Here is a 19,130-nt window from a genome sequence, read left to right on the forward strand (position 1 = left end):
TTAGCTAAAAGGAGCATGCTTCTCACATGTAATTACACTAAAACATCTGCTTAAACTTTACTGTAATTCATGGACAGAAAAGAGAGAAGACTAAGACAGCATAACAAATAATAAAGAATGGAATTACCTCCAAGATATTGGTGAGTAAAATTAAGATCAAGAGGTAGGTGAGGGAGGCAGGCTTCAGTTTTGAGGGTTGGTGGTGTGACAACAGTTGTTATAAAATTACAAGCAGGTTAATGCAAGGTAGTTTAAGAAAACTGGATTACGCAGGTAATGTGGCCATTAGGTCAACAAATCCCTTCAATGAGGAAGAAAAAGATCACAGAAAGGCAGAGTGAGAGGGACATTGATGGGTCACGTTGAGAATCTTGGCCCAAAGTTATAAAGATAGTAAGGCTTGAACAATTTACTTTAACAAAAAGCTGATCAAACTCTATGAAAACACAGGTAGTAACTACACCAAGTGTAGCTTCAGCGGAAGAAGTAACTCAGATTCTTCCTAGACACTGAGTACTTCCCCCCCATGCATTTTACCAATTACTCTGTTACATAAAGAGCATTTAAAAGTATATCCATGGACCTAATTGTTGCTTTATAGTAGCATTGCCTGATTTCAAGCTTCAAAATTCTTCTGCTGCTTCCACAACTCCTGGTCACAACTAGCCAAAATATTCCCTGTATGTTGCATTCTAATGCAGCGGCATTTTCAGATCCAGGATATCCCTTACTGAACTTCACCAGGTCATTAATGGAATTTGCATCTGCTGAATGTGGCACACCAACGCAGATCTTCACTGTTTAGGTTCTAATACATAAATTCTATTCAGCATAAATAACTAACAAGCTTTGCAGTGTTCTCTATTTTTGTAAACAACAAGGAAGTCTCTTCTCTCTAGGTAAAACTAATGTTGTTTTCCAGGAACAGAAACACTCCTCAAAAGCCAAGCAATTTAACATAAACCAGACGAGTAACATTAAGTGCCCCCCCCACCCCGATGTCAGACAACTCCAGATATGTTTGATTTCTCCTTATACGGGGCGGGGGGGAGGCACCTATGCTGCTTTGGCGCTGGCCACTACTCAACAAGCAAGAGGTAACAGCAAGTAAGCATAAAAGCAGCAAAACTGATGTGCAGAGTTGTGAAACGATCTTGCCATCGCTCCACCCCTCAGTATTATACTGAATTAAAAACATTCAGTTTATTTTGGAACAGTATTTGACCTTTAGAAATACCACCTCCTAAAAATTCCCATTATTGAGTAACTGATTTTGGCATATCGTTTGTCAATTTATGGTGACTTCTAAATGAAGCACTTAAAACCAGAAGCATAGCTTGTCTGGAATAATCATAGACTTAAGATTGCTGTTAACTATGCAATTCTTTAGTTCCAGTTAATCTAATTAAGAACTGAAATATCAGAGTAAAAGAGGTCTAACGTACCATTAAGCTTTGTAAAAATTGTTTCCTTATCTGTTTCAGAAGACAGCTTCCTTTTTTTTTTCATCCTTAACTTCATCATACTACCAAGATTCAGTTCCCTGCTCAATGTTTTTATTATCTGTATCATCATTTCTGCTAAGAACCCCACTCATTGCTCAGGCTGCACAGTGCCCATCCGCAAGGCAAGCAGAGCAAGAACACCGACCCTGCCACAAAGAATTTCCGATCTATATATAGACGAACGGACAGGCAGTGGAGTACGAGGAAACAAAATGACACTGATCAGCACACCAGGCAGTGGAATCAACAAACCAGTCATTCGTGCTTTGTAAGGTAAAGGGCTTTTTACAGAGTTCTCTGAAGAATACTGGGGCTGCTGTGCAGATTTGTACGCAGACCTTTGCTCAAGCTTAGGGGAAAGCAAGGAAAGAGTTAATGCACTCAGCTGAAAAGTGATGTGAATACTGTAATTGGTGCTGGGAGCTGGCATCTTACCCAGGAAGTTACTGACAGAAAATAGTTACAGGTTCTGGAGGGCCCTCAGAAATGAAAACAAGTAACTTAGGCTTTACCCAGTGGAGAAGGGGGAGTCAGAGAAAGGATGCAGAGTTTTAACTATTTTGAATCAATATAAAATCATCTGTGTAAAAACCAGTCAAAGCCATGCTGCAATTAACTTCTTTCAGTGTGCACAAGATAGCTACAGAGCCATCTGACAGTTCTTGGGTGAAGGTCTGTAGAACTACCATCAGCATTAGATTCTTACCATCGCAAAATGGACACAATTAAGCCAGTACGCATCTCCAACCCCTCCGTTCAAGACCCAAGGTCAGCACAAATTGTGGTGAAAGCACGCACACACAGAGAATTTCTCCCACTTGAAGAGTAATGCAAGACCACTGCATGCTGTATTACTCTAGCACAGGTGGAAGCCACTGGTACAGAGCTCGTCAGCTGTCTTGGTAACAGCCAGTTAGTTCACTTACAATCAAGTTTCTATGCCAGAGGAGTACACACAGCACAATAAGGCAAACTATTAAAATTTAAACAATAAAAAAAGTAGTGTTATTTAATTTTTGTTCTATACAACCTCCATCTTCTTTCCCAAAACACAGGTGAAAATAAGGAGATGAGTTTTTTTGAAAGTTCACAATGGACAGTTTCAGAAACAAACCTCACTTCGCCCAGGATCTGTAAAGCAGTGCAAAACCAAGGACAACAGTTTGATTTGAAACAAGTTCTCCATAACAAAGAGCAAATACAGATAATGTAAGCTACATTAAAAAAGCTACAGTTCACATTACATGACTGGCCCGATTGAGTTTTTTGTCATGACTTGTAAAATAACAGTAATAAGAAACAGCACAAAGGCTTTTTCTTAATAAATTTTAATGTTAAGACCAGTTTGTCTGGATAAAAACACAAAGTTACAAGAACCACACTACTGCAAATTCTGCATGATGCACAGTAGTGCTCGCAATATTTGAGTGGCAAGACCATTTTGGAACTGTTTACGAAAGATAGGTCAAAGAGAATCTTGGCATCAGTAAGAACATATGTTACCAGTAAATTTAATATTGTGAAAATATCTCTGTCCCACAATGTACACCACTGTAAGTAGTCAAATGCAATATTTATGCACATCAAAAATATATGGGGCGAATACTCAATTTAGCATTTAGTCAGCAACAGTGAATGAGAGAGAAATATTTTGTCTGTTTTTTCTATGATGTCATTTCACTGGAAATTTCCTAGTAAATCACTGCAAAGGGTAATATTTGTGGTTCAAAACCATCAGGACAACAGTAATTCTGTAAAACAGTAGTTTCTGACCTTCTGATAGTGACAGCCCAACCCCCCTGCCACTAGATTCAGATGCATTTGGCTTGTGCTCACTGCCTTAGAACACAAGTCCAGACACCAAAAAATGAACTACCACCATCACAGCCTGGACCACATTAGCTCAAAACACATCAGATCAGAGATGCAACATCAATAAAAGGAGATGACACTCTCAAAGCACCTGCCAGATTCTCAAGTATTAATTATATACACATATGGTTAAGTACAGAATACTGAAGGACAGTGTACTGAGTAGCAAGTTAAATGTTCCATCAATTTTCTGATTACTGCAATGGATACTCACATTTCCCCCATTTAATCTAGGAAATATACTGCAATCTAAGCATGTGATTTGATGCTACTTAAAGCTTTGCGATACTGTTACGTATTTTCTTTAAAATATCTACATAAAAAACCCCCAAACATTACTGCAAAATAACTCTATCTACATATAGAAATAACACAGACTTGATTTGGTGGCTCTTGTGTGACTGTGTCCTTGCAAAGAGATCTGCTAACTTTTCCTTGCCTGTTTAATAGCATATGTATTTCCCTGCCTCACAGGCAATAAATGGTATATGATGAATCACTTCCTCAATATTATTCCTGTAAAAATTCACAGTGACCAATTCTGAAACAAAAGAGATTTTTCTGTTGTTGTTGTGGGTCCTTTTTTTTTTTTTTTTTAAAGTAATTGTGCAATATAAAATTCATACCACAATTTGCAACTTTGGTAACTTACAGAAAAAAGATTTCAAGTTCTTTAATTAAGGACCACGTCAGAATGTTGCTTACACTACGCTCTTTGTTTCTGTGCAAACACATCAGATAAGGTTCATCCCTCCTTGAGGTCCTGAAAAATTCTGTTATTGATAAGAAATTGGCTACAACTTAAATTGTGAACCTATCTAATTTTCCTTGGTACCTTTAAATGCTTCCATCACCTAGCCTTAGTAAAGTTTTTACTTACTGTTTCAATTCAGGAAATCCTGATTCCCAAAGCCAACCCCCCACCCCTCAACCAAACAGAAAAACCCAGCTGAGCCTCAACAAGTATATCTGAATTCTCAGAAGAGGAAATATTTTCTTGATTTAACAGCAACTGTACAATATTACAAACTCAGACACATGAAAAACAATCAGGCAATAGAAAAATGTACAACAGCTTTGGTGTTATACAAAATAATAAAAAAGACTTGACAGCAAGATACATAGTTCATTATGTTCTCACCACAGCCACTTCATTGCTGACTGTAAGACAGTTATTTACTTTTGATATTCTCTGTGTGGCCCTTCCACTCATGAAAAATCATACTATATTACTACAATAAGAACTGTTATGAACACCATAAAGTAGCTCCAAATTTTATAAAAACATCTTGCCTCTTCGCACTATTGCTTTGTGGCACATTGTCAACAGAACAGCAGTCCAAAATAAAGTGACAACTAGATTTAATAAATTAATATACTTTTTTAAAGATGTACAATGCACATTCTTTTTAATCCAAGGTTTTAGGGTGTCAGGATACTTCTATTTACACATATACAGACCTCAGCATTGATAACATCAGAAAATGCAGATAAGGAACAGAGCCTTAACTGCCATCTGGATGCTACTAACAGAAGCCAAAACACTGCTGAGAGTATTACTGGGAGAGATATCCGAAGACTGAAGAAGAGTCTATGAAAAAAAGGACATGTAAAGGCAAAGGGAAGGTCAAGATGTTTAATATGACCATCTATTCTTGTGAAGACTGAGGTGGAGTTGTTGATGTGCCTTGTTTACCAGACTTTCGTTCGTAATTCACAAGTCGTTGCCCAACAAGGTACCTGGGATTATAGTGAAAACAGAGAGAAGTTAACAAAAGTTAATACAATACTGTAACACAAAATCCACTCTGTCTCCTTTGCTGCAGAAGTAGCTGTTTCATTTCAATAAAAGTTATTCTACGAGTGATCCTGCACCCCTAAGTGGTCTTCAACCATCCTCATCTCTTTTCTTAACATTCAGGCATTTCATAATGGAATACAGGCGCTACAGGTTTGTGTTCACAGCCTTAACTTTGGTAGCCATACAATTCAGACATACATAAGCTGAATGAAGATATGAAATATAAAGACTGTACTTGCATTATTTATATACCCAGCCCCTTTGCTGGATGATACTTTTAAGAGCATCTTCGCCGTGTCTGTTTGAGCCACTGCCACTTGAACATCTGGAACAACAACTCAGATACAAACCCAAAAGGAGTGCTAATGAGGTTCTAAGCTCAAAAAAGAATCTGCCACAATACAGAACATGCATTGGGTAAGATTAAGAGAGGCTCAGCAAACATATCCAATGAAAACACTGTGGTTGAAAAAAGTAAATATTGTAAAGAAGAACTTTTACTGTAGCTCAATCTTTCTTAAAGGGAGAGAAAATATCCTCACGCTATTCCATGACAAGCTTAAGGGCTGCGAGATTCCTTTATTTAAATTCTGTTCCAACATCTCACCCTCTCATCAGCTTCACAGTTTTCCTACCTTTCACACTATTCCTTACTTCCTCTATAACATTGTTTCACACTCCTACTTTTTTGCCATCTAAATTTCTTTCCATGCTTCCTACTCATATGCTAGTTCTGCCTGTTGAAGAGCCATATACACCTATGAATTCTTCCCCTGAAACCTGCCATTTCCTTTAGAAGCTTTTTCACCACTGCTCCTCCTCTCATGGTACCGTAACCAACCAACCATCACACTTTTCTTGTATGTGTCTTTGTGACATTTTAGAATGTCACAAAAACTTCTATATGGTTTTGAAATTTGTTACATGAAAGATTTAATTAATCGCTACCGGCTAGCATGACTACATTTGCTTACTTCCTGAAATTAGATCATTAACTTAAGTTGTACAAAATTCTTGTCTACAAGGGTGGTTATAACATCTAGTAAGTTCATTTAATATTAAAGTAATTTTCACTTAGATATATTTTCACAGCTTTGTATACTGTTTACATGCCTTATGTACACAAGAAAGCAACATGTAACATTAATGCAACTTGCAATTCAATACACATTCTGCCTGAAAAATACTAACATTTAACTCAAAACCCATTTGTAACTATAAATACCAGCTACACATACTACAGTAGGCCAAATACTACAGAACATGTTATGAAGGCAGGTGGGGAACAGGATTTAAATCAGCTGATCAAATAAGAGGTGCTAAAATAAAAATTGATCTGCTGACAGTTTAATTTTAGTTACAACTCTCTTACTATTTCTAGAGCCTATTAATTTCACATTTACACCAAACACAATGTATCAGTCACTTCCTAACATTTAAGGTTCAAAGAAGTTTATTTTAGGTTTGACTCCCTTTTGTGGTCAGTGGAAAGCAAAACTGTTCTAGGGTAACTCAGGACATGAACACAACAAACTCATTTACTCCTTTTCAATACAAAAGAAGCCTAGGAAGACTAGTTGCTGCGGTCCAAAACTTATTTTTCTAAATAACCAAGACATAATGTAATTAAGGTACCACAAAAAATAAGGTAATAAGATAACACAAAAAAAGCTTCAAAACTAAGCAGGATAACCAGAAAAAACACTGGGAAAATTAATATTTTATCAGGCATCTGGGTAATACAGAGTAATAATTACTGAAAACATCAGAAAACAGTACAAAATTTGGTAAGGACAAACTATCCAATCAACTGAACATTCTTTAACAGTTTAATTGGATTAACAAGTAGAAAGAATAACAGTTATGCAGAAAAGGTTGAAGAAATGGTTTTTAGGCAGTAGATGGAGACATGATTTGACTTCCAGATATGTCATAATCATTATGTTCACTTGTCCTTCACAACTACAGAAGGTGAGACAAGCAATCAGCTTCATTTGTGGTAGAACACGCTCAAGTTAGACATAGGGGAGTGTCTTCCATTTGTAAAGACAGTCTATTCCTGTGTTTATCTACTCGAACCACAGATAAAACATTTGCCAAGAATGGTTTAGGTCTGCCTCAGAGGGTCAGTTGTCTAGAAAGCTTCTTAAAAACCTTTTTTAGCCCGAAGTACCTACAACACCTGAATTCAATCTGAAGTTGTTATCACAATTTAAAGTGGAAAAATTAAAAACCCTACACTATATACTCACTTGTCATTTTTAATGTGTTCATAAAGGCGCTTGAACTGGCGGACTTGGAAGGAGAGAATTCCCATCAAAACCACCACCATAAGCAGAAAAGGATAAATCCGTCGCTGAACTAGGTTTTGCATTTCAGCAGTAACTCCTACAAAACAAGACACAACCCTCACATAATCTAACATGGCTAAAGTAACACACGCATTTCTTCTTCTATACCTGCTTCTATACTTTTTGTTATACTGTAACTTCAGTAGAAGGGCTGTGAAATAAATAACATATCCCTTTAGGTCAGAGATCCAACATGACGGCTGCTGTTCTTTTTTTCATGTGAAGCATTAAAGCTGAAAGTTTTCCATTAACACAGTGAAAATCCACAGTAAAAAAAAACCTGGGCCTATCAGCTCTTCTTGCTTATTGACTTCTGTATACCTTGTATCAGAGAAAAGTTGACACTATAAATACCTGCATTCAAGTGAGAGGTTGAAGAATAAAATGGGACTTCTTGAACATGTTGGTAACATCAAAACCAACTAGCAAAAGACAACTATCAATGAAAAAGCACATCTACCCTGCTTCTAAAAAAAATATTTCCCTCAATTATGAGAAGATAGGGAAGTCTAAAAAAAACCCAACCAAACCCAAACCAAAAACCCAACACCCAATATTTACAGTTTACATTTTATTACTGAACGAAAACCTCAAAACCGAACCAGTACTTTCACCTGTTCTCAGCTTCCTTTAGAACCTGTCAAGTCAGAAAAGATGTCCACAGCTCAGTATAGCTCTTAAAGAGAGACTAAAATTAAATGTCAATTGTCCAAAGAAGTGAATTAACTATCCCTTTCCCAAACTAGCTAGATACCTACATTTCTGCTGTTAGATATTATGCAGTCCCATTCTCTTGATGTATTCTGCACTATAGTTTATTAAAAAGATAGTCAGAATAATGTATTGCATTTCTCAAATAAATCCCAAACTTTTAAGATGATACAGCAATCCTTAAGCATTTACATTTCCTGGCAGAATAGTGGGGGTTTTGTTGGTTTTTGTTTGTTTTTTTTTTTAAATAACCTAGAGCTTCAAGTTTTATTTCCACAGATATATTTACATTGCTCTAAACCATTAGATGATAAACAGGTACTGTCAATGTATACATACCTAATAAAGGCACAACACCAGAAGCTATGATGTACGGTACACACAGGGAAAGTAACAGAACAGAGATTACAGGTGCTGCCAGTTTACGGATTATGAAGTGTAAATCAATGTTACGAATCCCATTTGCATATACCTAAGAAGAAGAAATTAGAAGTAGAATGAATCAATCAAGAAAGCCATGCTTTGTGCTTACAGTAATAATTACAAGGTTTTACACAAGACTCCTTATGAGAGGAAACAGGTGTTCCCCACTTGCAGAAAACGGTGATGGACACAGTCAAAGAAGGAAAAACTCTGTGCCAATCTACATCATGAGGGTTCCAGGACATCATTTGAATAGTGCCCAGGAGAGCAACTTAATCTGGAATAGTGTTGTGATTTGGTTGTAGGAGTGCAAGAGACCAGCTGAAAGATCATTAAATAATGCTGCAGACGGTGGTTTTGTGGGTGACCTGGGATCGCTTTGTGCTGTTAACTTGCTGAAAGAGGATCCTGTGTATACTAACAGAGCAAATCTATTAAATTTGGTAACACGGGCAGAAAATAGGATCTTGTTTTGTACTTGGTTGGGCAGACCAGAGCCTCTGCATGTGGAGTCTGTGCCTGAAGACAGAGCCTCCACAATTCTTGAGTTGCTGTGGCTACTACCAGGGGCTAAGGTCTTAACACGACTAATCATGAGAAAAGACCGGTTTCAGACGGCTACCACAAACAGCTAGACGATGGCCTCCGTCCCACAGCCTGGATGGAACCATCTCTAAGGATGGCTCAGGAGAGCCTGTGTATAACAAACAGGCCCAGAGAGAGCATTCGAACTGGAAGGAAGAGCTGCGGTATGCATCAAAAGGTACTCGCAGAACTAAGACTACATTTCTCCAGTGTAACACCTAAAGCGATCAGAAAATGGTTTAATAACTGGGGCTACATGCTACGCTTAATCAAGAGAGCCACCTTTTGTACAGAGGTCAGGACACACATCACAGCCATTACATACAGTGCAGGGCTGAAAAGTTACTTTCCGACGAACAACTGAGATACCTCATTGAGACGACAAGCATAGAACTTAAAGGTTATAATCAAGAAAAAAAAATACTTCTGTCAAAGAAAGCAACAGGCCATGTGATTCAGAAGTGCTCACAGAAACTGTTCTGTCTTGTCTTGCTTAATAATCAAACGGGAATGGAAACGGTGTCTTTCATATGCACTCATCTATGAATGTGGTAATCTCTACAGCTCTGGAGAAGGCAGAAATTCTCTGTTCTTGAGTGGTGGACACAAATAACATCCAGTATTTGGACACATGTGAATTCACCTGAAGAAATAATGATCTTTCTCGCTTTAATACAAACCTGATAAAATTTCATATACATTTATGCAGGATTTTCTTGATTTCAGATTTCTGAGGTTTATTTTTGTTTTATTGCTAAGTGTACCTAAACGGATTAAGCTACACAATTTAAAAGGATTCTACAAGACTAGTTGAGTTTTACTCAGTTACTCAAATTACTCCATTACTATAACAGGAACTCCGTTTCCTGACTCGCACATTCAAAAAACATTCAAAATGTACTATACTGATAATTCACATGGACAATTTTTTCCTACCTGTTCAATAACAGTTTTCAGCCACCACTGGGGACCCATCAGTGTTATGGCAGCAATGATTTTGGCATGCAGAACTCCAAGAGCCCAGTCCTGATTTTGTAAAAATGGACTGTTAGCATTAACATATTTTTAAATAGTTTGACAACCAAAAGCTTTTAGAGCAACTTGTTAATATTACATGTAAGTGAAAGGATAGTTACTTTTCTATTTACACAGGACATTGTTTAAAAGAGGTGACATATTCTGCAAACTCCTACGAAAAAGAGGATGCTCTCAAGCTGAACTGATATGTGTAAAATACTCAGCTCCCTGCAACCAGGAAAATCAGCTACTACTATTAAACCAAAGGCAAACACAAAATAAAAGCATTACACTTACTTAAAGCAACAGACTAACATTCTGGTACAAACTAATTAACACTGGAAACATTTACCTAGAAATAAGTTACTTTGATTCCTTTAAAAAAAGAAGTGAAACAAGATACAAAGATGCTTGCACAAGTCAGGAAACAAGGGTATTTTTCTTCTTATACATTTTAATTGTTCACAAAACCCTAGCTGATGCAAGAAAAGCTAAACAAAGCAAGGCAATGCTCTTCACAAAAGAACATCATACTATTCAGATGAAAATTTATGCTTTAACATATACCAAAATTATTATGGCACTGGAATTAAAAAAACCACAGTATAACTACAGACTTCTAGTAAACACTGCACATCAAGAATCAATCCTTTCTGCAGTACAGATATTTGTGAGAGATTCTTCAATAAAAACCACCAAAAATAGAATGCAAAGTATAGGTTGACAGGGCAGAACAAACAGCTACAGAACTGTTAAGACTTAAGACATCATAGGTTAATTAACTTTCTTAAACTGCTGGGGAAATATATTTTCTTTCACCAATTATTTTAAAAGACAGCCTTTGTTAACATCTATTACCCCACGTATGTTCAAAAATTTAAAAACTTGTTAAAAATAAGTCAGTGTTAAAGTTGCTTCATGTCTTCTCAAGCATATAACCTTTGTGTAACTATTCTCTTTTGTGAAAAATTGAGATTATTCTCAATACCAACAGCTCCTTGTTAATTTCGAACAAGTCTCAAATCCCTCCAATCCAGTATTTTGAGGAAGCTCTGCCACATGAAAATAAAATCTTTCGGTATATTTAATTCCAAACTTTTAAAGAAGTAACATGAAAAATTAAGAATTTTTAGAATCTCTAGCATTACAAATTCTTTCCAAAACTGGATGGAAACCATGATCGTCTACCACTGCAATCATATGATGTCCTGATTTATTAGTCATTTACTTGAACAGATACCTCCAAAGTATACTTGTATTATAAAATAATGGAATATCTAAATTAGCAGTCAAATTCTTCTTTGTATTATGGCTTTCAAACATTTGGATACTGAAATTAAATGAAAGCTTGTTTGTGGGCAGCTCAGAAAAATCACTGTCCCTGAACACTTTCTTGTTGCTTAGTAATAGGCATTCTAGATCTTTTGAGTTATGGTTTCCTCAGCTGGGGCTTCTCTTGAGTTACAAGATCTTTCATAATTCAGCCTAGGTGATGCAAGCATTTGTCACTCAATCCACTGTACCTTCATTTCTTCCACCAACTTGCAGGAAAAAAGTTTGCACTCACTTAACCTGTGAGACTTGACTGAAGAAAAACAAAATGCTACTACCTCAAAAATCTTGTATTAATGATTTGACATCTCGAGCTAAAATCAGAATGATCCTAAAGTATATCAAAATTCCTTCACAGTGTGAATCACCACTGAATTAAAACCTTGTATGGAAGCAAAAGATCAGCTGAACCTCTTGCAGCATAACTGTAGGCGGAGAGCTTTCCGGAAAGGTCAGACAGAGGATGTATGTCTGTGCATACGCACGTACAGCCATACTAACTTCTTTACATAACTTTACAATTATACTGCTGAAAAAAGTGTCCATCTGATCACTGAAATGCAAAGATCCTCTGATGTCATCCCACAAAGTTCAGCTTTTCATACTTAAAATTCCTAAGCATATCTTTTTGGTTTAAATAATCCTCACATCCAGACTGGCTGTCTTTTCTCTGCCACATAGAAACATAATTATGGAAAATGCTCTGAAGGACTGAATCAACATGAAACAAGAACTACCATACTCCTTACTTCTAAGGAAAGAAATGTATCAACAGCAGAATAAGAATGGGACCAACTGACCTGCCAAGGATAGAAGAGAGGTGTTTGATCCAAAGGAACTCTCAAAGGTGCAACGATGACCAGTTCAAACAGAAGACCGAGCAAAAGTGGAACCACACCAGCTAGCAGTATAGCCACTATTAATGTCTTCATTATCTACAAAAACCAAGACATCTAATTAATGTTTATCAAAGGATTCTTTTTGTTTAAACTTCAAAATATAACTTAAACTACACAAACAGATAAAGCTGGAGAATAAAACTACACAGACCTTTAATTCATACATATACACCCCCAGAAATATTTTTTATTACATACATAGTTTTGCAATGCATGTCAAGATTGGGTCCTATTCCATGCCCCCTCCAGAAAAAGGCATGACTGTACATCCTACTGGTGTCCATAGTTTTAAACCATAAAATCACCTCTGACTGTTATCAGTAGGGAATACTATCCAATGGCTCTTCACTATATTGAGTATTCTTGTACGTTGGAAAATTAGAGAAGAATCTTTCCAAAACTGCTGATTTTTTTCTAGTGAAAACCAAACCTTAAAAATTCACTCATAATGGAATATTTCTGACTTAAAAATGAGAGACTCAGAACCACCACTCTTGAGTCTTTCTTTATTTTAGAATTCTCTTAATTTACATGCATCATCCAAAAATCAGATACAAAACTAGTCTGACTTTATCAACATGATCAGGGGAAGGGACAAAGGACAAGTAGAACATTACATTTTAGCTCTGAATTTTCTTAAACAAGCTTAAGATTTCCTAAATGAAAATGATGGAAGAGATATTTGGGAAACATGGCAATACATGAAACACACATTGCTATTCTATCTGCAATAGTCCAATAAGCACGCAACAATGTCCATCACAAGATGCCATTTATGTAATGAATGTTTAGAAGTACTATATTTAAGCAAAAAATCTACTACAGAAATCCTCAAAACCAAAACCAAGATAAAAAGGTAGGATGTAAATTTGTTGCCATGGCAAGAATCTGAACTAGTAATAAAAAGGGATATTTTCTTTAAAAATATTAATTTGAACAACACAAAGATCTGACAAATCTTAAAAGATTCTTCTGAAAATATGCATCAAGCTACTTTGCAGAGGCACCATCATCATCTGTCAGCTTTACTAGTTTTTTTTATTTAGTAATGTCTAGTTGCTAAATGAGTAATAGTTAAGTTTCCAGGTATATGTGTAAATGTAAATGCATTTGAGCACACATCACATATGGGATAATATAATGCATACACGTATATATAAACATATATATGCAAACTTATTTACACTGATTGCTTAGCATTGTGCCAAATGGCTTCCAAAAATACAGTTAGCCTATGCAACGGTAATGTAAGCTGCAAAAGCTTCAAAATGGTCTGAGAAGGAAAACGTAGTATACATTACAGAGTAAAACCTGCAAGCAAAAATTAAACAAGTTTTGTTAGCTACTTTTTTGATAATTCAGTAAAAATTTTTCTCAAGACTCACCATGAGAGACCATTCTTTGACCTTCTGAAAAATCACTCTACGCCCCTGCGGCATCCAGGCAACCAGCACTGTCACTGCTCGGATAGTTAGCCAACAGACATAAAGACCACAAGCAGCTGTGTACAGTTCATGGATTTTGGCAGTCCCCGTCCAAAATGACATTAACCATCGGCCAGCAAATACTGAAAACACAAACACTGTTAAATAGAGTAATGCTTTTTGATTTATTAAGGAAGGATGCCTATTAAAAAAACCACTTAATCCAATTTATTGTTAAATATCAATGCACAAATGGTATTCAGCATAAAACAGTATTTTGGTACCATACCCATAAGGCACAAATGTGTAAATAGTTACATAGATGATGCCAAATACATATGTAGAATTCCCCCCTTTCTCCCCCCCCTAAAATTTCATTACACCAGCAATGTGATCTGAACTGCAGCAAAACAAAGCAGTGAATACTGCACTGTTCGGAGCCTAAACACAAATCTTCAGAACTGCAAAGGCAGTAATGGATTAGTGCATAAGCCTGAACTTAAATCTTATGAGCTATGTTTGGGTTATTTCACTGCCTCATATAATTTTTTAAGTCTTACTGATGGGGCTTCTGAAGCTCTCCAACAAAAATGGGAGACTCATTTGCCACATTTCATTTTTTTAATAGTGGTTCTGTTCTCTAGTATTACAGTGGAATTATTTTATGTGCTACTATTAAAACCATCACAAAATTTGTAACTCTGATTTCAACACATTATTGACTTTAGGAGCATTAATACAAGGTGGTAAAAATTACATGGTACTACGGTAGCCAGGATATAAAATTTAAATGAGTTTACACATCTTAATTTATTCCAAATTATTTTAAAAAACCTACAAAGTGCTTTTGATTTGGTTAAAGTACTTATTCATATATGTATTTGGGAAGTGCCATGGACACCAATTCAAAGTCCCCTAGTGATCTGTCATGACAACACCTTTAATAAAAGATAACTGTAGAAGACCTGGTAACAACCTATATATTTTCCTTCTCTAAATGGTAAAGCAGGTGCAAGAGTTCCAATTCTCTCTTTCTCTCAATACTACTACAGAGATTGTCTCAGCACTTGGAGCCCTGCCCTTAAAAGAAAATTATTCTACAACAAAACAAAGGAAATGGCAACCTCTGTCAGTTAAATACAGGTATTATCTCTACTGTTTAGATTCCAGATGATTATGATTTGATGATGTACCATTAAAAATGAGACATAATTTTCCATGTTTTCTCCTTTTAACTTTAAACAATGGTTTCAAAACATCTGCCATTGTTGAGCACAGCAACATGCTGAGTTGTTTTTAATCTGTTTTACAATAAGAGACTTACCTGGTAAGGTAAGGCAGATAAGACTAGCAATCAGTAATGTTATGCACATGAAAACAATCAGAAGAAATATCTGAAAGAGGAAAAAAAAGAGAAACAGTTTATAAGAAAGTTACTTAACCAAAGCCAAAAAAACCATATAAAAAATATGAACCATCCTAGAAAGGTAGCTAAACCAGAATGTTCAAATACAAACTGATGTTTCACTGTATATATAAGTTGGCAATAAGAAACCCACCCACAAAAACTGATGACAGGTTTTTATGTAGAATAATTAAAAAAAACCCAATCTGATCTTTTTGTTTGAGATTAACAGTATGTACTTGATTAAATTGGGGGGGGGGGGGGGGGGCGCATAAAAATCAAACCCAGACTTTTACATGCTTATTTGTAACTGAAATAACATGAAGGATCAGTTCTTATTGCTTGCTCAATCCATATGGGCATGATGAGTGAGTTCTAGCAGAAAACATTCATACATAATAAAAACTGAATATAAACCACTTTCTTCTAGGTTCTTACAACTTGGTTAAAATGAGAATATTTAATGAAAGTGTAGAAAAGATCAGACTTTTACACTTTTTTTTCCTTCTCAAATGCTTAAAACCAAATTGAGAAAGTAATTAAAATACAGTATTGCTCCATAGTGGAAATCTGAGCGGGAGACACATTTTTCATAAGATGAACCTATCCAAGTAGAACCAAGGTCAATACACCAAAAATCACAACTGAAGCACTTACAGTGATCCTGAATTCCATTATTTACATATTTCAAACAAGTGGAATCGGGGACATAGAATCGTATCGACAAGCTACCATGTGTTTGAGATGGCACAAGCATCTCTTGATGAAAACAATGGAATTCAGTTAAATCAGATCTTTTTTGTATTTCTACATTCTACAGAAGTCTCCAAAGAAGAACTTAAAACATCTAGATGAAGGTAAGTAGACCAGAAAAAACAGTCTTTGACAGCTGAACATGAAACCGCTTAGTTATCACCAGGCTCAAGGTCAGCACCCCAAATTACTGAAAGCTTACACTATGTAATGGTTTGAGAGGGGGAGACAGTTTCAGCACCTGTCCTTATCCAGAGGCATCCACAAAAATAAAATAAAATAACCCATGCAAAGGTAGATCTAGAAAGGATTTAATGAGTCCCTAGGTTAACACACCCCTTCCTTGAAAACAGCATGTCAGAAAACAACATTACAGTTGTTACATATTGCCAGGTCACAGTAAGTGAGAATCCATTTTAATTACCTCCTTAGCAGCCAATCAGGGAACTAATTTCAATTAACCTGTCTGTCCAACTTCATATGAACTTGACTCAGTTTAAGTGAAAATGTCACACAAGTATCCCATTTTCTTTAAAAATAACACTATAAAGGCTTATCTGAACTTTCAAAAGTCTCTAAGCAATGCCTTCTGCCTATTACCCCAGTTTTCAGCTGGACCAGTTTCCTGATCCAGCTCATCATGTGTGTGTTCTAGCACAGACATTCATGCTAAGAAGGGAAGAAACGAGCAATTGCTATGGAAAGAAGACTGGCACCGCTCCTTTCAGCAGTAAGTGCATATTTATGCTTGATTAAATTGGTCTCAGTCAGAGAGCGTGCTTTGACTTCCCGTTATGACCAAACGAGAGGGGCAAATTCATTCTGCTTCCCTAGCCTTTTCACCCCCTGAGCTACTTCATCCCACTGTTTCCTCTACAACAGTGTTGTAGCTCATGCATTCCTGTGTTTAATATAGATGCAACAGAAGTTCTCCATTTAATTTCTTAATAAAGCAAAATAGTTTAAAATACACTTCAGCTACAAGACTGAAGTATGCCCTCTTGAAAGCCATGCCCTGTCAGAGACACTCCCGAACTACCTTTTTGCTGGGGGGTTATTATAATATTTCTCTCCAGTACTAACTGTTAGGAAAATAAGACGTGAGCTAATAGATAATACACAACACGTATGTGATCTATAAATAAAATGGTAACTGAAGGTCTTAAGTTACAGGCTGAAAAAAGCTGTATGTGATAATAACTGTAAATCTACTTTTCAGAAAGGTGCAAACTGTACAAAACACAAAACAACATGAACCACCACTTGACTTCTGGTAACATGTGGGTCAAATCTTTCTTACAACAAAAATTATACCCATTTTTCAAATGCCTTTCCCTTTTCTCTTAATGTGTTAGATATACCTACCCTGAGCGGGAATTTTAAAGGCCTACGATAAGGCTGGAAACCCACAGGTCCTCCTTGTTGAAGTATGGCTTGATGGGCTGCATGAAGACCTTCTCCCACAACTGGAATGGCATTATTATTGCGAGCATGCTGGTTGTTAGGCTGCTGGTTTGCATTGTTTTCATTCTCTTCCTGGTCACCAAGTAGGTAAGAATGGAGATCTCTGTAACAATCAAAATCTCAGTTTTGTTCTGTTTGATATGAATGAGATCTTAACGGAAAAATAGGCCTACTCAGAATGACTACAAGTTGTACAAAACTTATTCAGGAGTACTGGCAGAAGCTTGATAAAGTAAAATACACCATTTTCTGGTAATGTACTCAATGTCATCCTAAACAGAATTTATAAGAAAAATGCTAGTGTGGATGCAGATTACAACAGTGGGAATACAGCCATCTGTATCTGTTTGCTTTAAAAATAACATCTGGTATTAAAGTTGTGCACATAAAAGGAAAATTGCATTGATAGTTCTTGTAAGCAGGCAGCTCAACTGACAGCTTTTATTTTACAGCTACTAAGCTTTATTTGAAACAATTGCCTTCAAACCTAAGCTGTACAAGGACAGTACTGTATTGTGATAGACATGTTTTTGAAAGTACAGTCAGGCAGAGTCTTTCAAGAAGATTCCAAATTGCTCAAAACCTGTTCACAACTTTCTAAGAACATCAATCCTAGAAAGAGTCAATCTACTTTAAAAAGAATTCCGTTGATATTTCCTGCATACATCATTAGCAGATGGATAAATTTGAGTTTGATCCCAAAAAACCCCAAAACCAATATGAACATTTAGAAGTTAATTTTCCTCAGCTTTAGCAGAATTTGCATTACCAGTAAGACACATACAGGTATTCTATTGGCAGACTATGAAAACAGAGGAAAGATTTTCATCTTTGCTCAACTAAAATTGCTGAAGAGATATTTCACAATCGTTCTTAACAGCTGCAACAGAGAAGGCAAAGCCATTTCTATTATCATCTCCAAAATTCTCCTCTTGCATCATACTTAAACACTATCAAAATATGGATAAATTAATTAAAAAAATAACTTTGCAAAATGCAAACTAAGAGAACGGGGTGGGGAGAGTTTCCTTATGAGAAGCTAAAATAAACATTTTGGATTGCAGTGGAAAAACAAAGGCTTTCATTCATTTTCTCAGAGTCTCAGAGACACAACTTAGCAAAGTATAAATAAATCTTCACCCTAATAGTGCTGCATTGGCACAACCCACAATGAGCAAGGCACAGTGGGAGAATGCCAATATACTTTGAAGCTAAATTTAAAACTTTACAGAAACAAAATCAACCTTAATTTTTTTCTTGACTGATTTGGCAAACAACATACAAGCTAAAAAATAATTTCAAGTGCTAGAACTCTGCCTGGCAGTGTAAAATAAAGAGCCTCACTGTGTATAATCATTTACTTCATCTGACAAAGATACAGTTTTATTCTTCTTTAGAAACTGAACTTTTAACTTCAAAATCCTCAATTTAAAATTATTCACTTCATCAGCTTAATGTGCTAAATAATTTTCCCTTTTTTTTTTTTCCCTTCTTACAGTAAGAAATGCAAGATGCGCACACAAGTTTTATTTTGATAACTCATGGAAGTGCTCTGCTGACACTTACCTCTTTCATTTTTCCATATAAT

The 19,130-nt window shown here is 36.2% G+C and overlaps 1 protein-coding gene across 5 annotated transcripts in view; it reads right to left on the bottom strand.

The window, feature by feature from the left end:
- Positions 1–4,722: 4,722 nt before the first annotated feature.
- MARCHF6 (membrane associated ring-CH-type finger 6) overlaps positions 4,723–19,130 on the bottom strand; it is a 44,433-nt gene continuing 30,025 nt past the window's right edge. For 3 of the 5 annotated variants that reach the window (XM_075052056.1, XM_075052054.1, XM_075052052.1), the window contains 8 exons: positions 17,444–17,645; positions 15,245–15,314; positions 13,882–14,063; positions 12,398–12,532; positions 10,185–10,274; positions 8,580–8,712; positions 7,431–7,566; positions 4,723–5,117 (listed from right to left, as the gene is read on the bottom strand). In XM_075052056.1, coding sequence (XP_074908157.1) covers positions 5,027–5,117; positions 7,431–7,566; positions 8,580–8,712; positions 10,185–10,274; positions 12,398–12,532; positions 13,882–14,063; positions 15,245–15,314; positions 17,444–17,645 — 1,039 coding nt within the window. In that variant the 3' untranslated portion in view covers positions 4,723–5,026. Of the gene's footprint in view, positions 5,118–7,430; positions 7,567–8,579; positions 8,713–10,184; positions 10,275–12,397; positions 12,533–13,881; positions 14,079–15,244; positions 15,315–17,443; positions 17,646–19,130 lie in introns of all 5 variants that reach the window. The other 2 variants (XM_075052055.1, XM_075052053.1) reach the window with 1 other exon arrangement.

This window comes from Buteo buteo, chromosome 20, assembly GCF_964188355.1.
Source record: "Buteo buteo chromosome 20, bButBut1.hap1.1, whole genome shotgun sequence".
Lineage (NCBI taxonomy): Eukaryota > Metazoa > Chordata > Aves > Accipitriformes > Accipitridae > Buteo > Buteo buteo.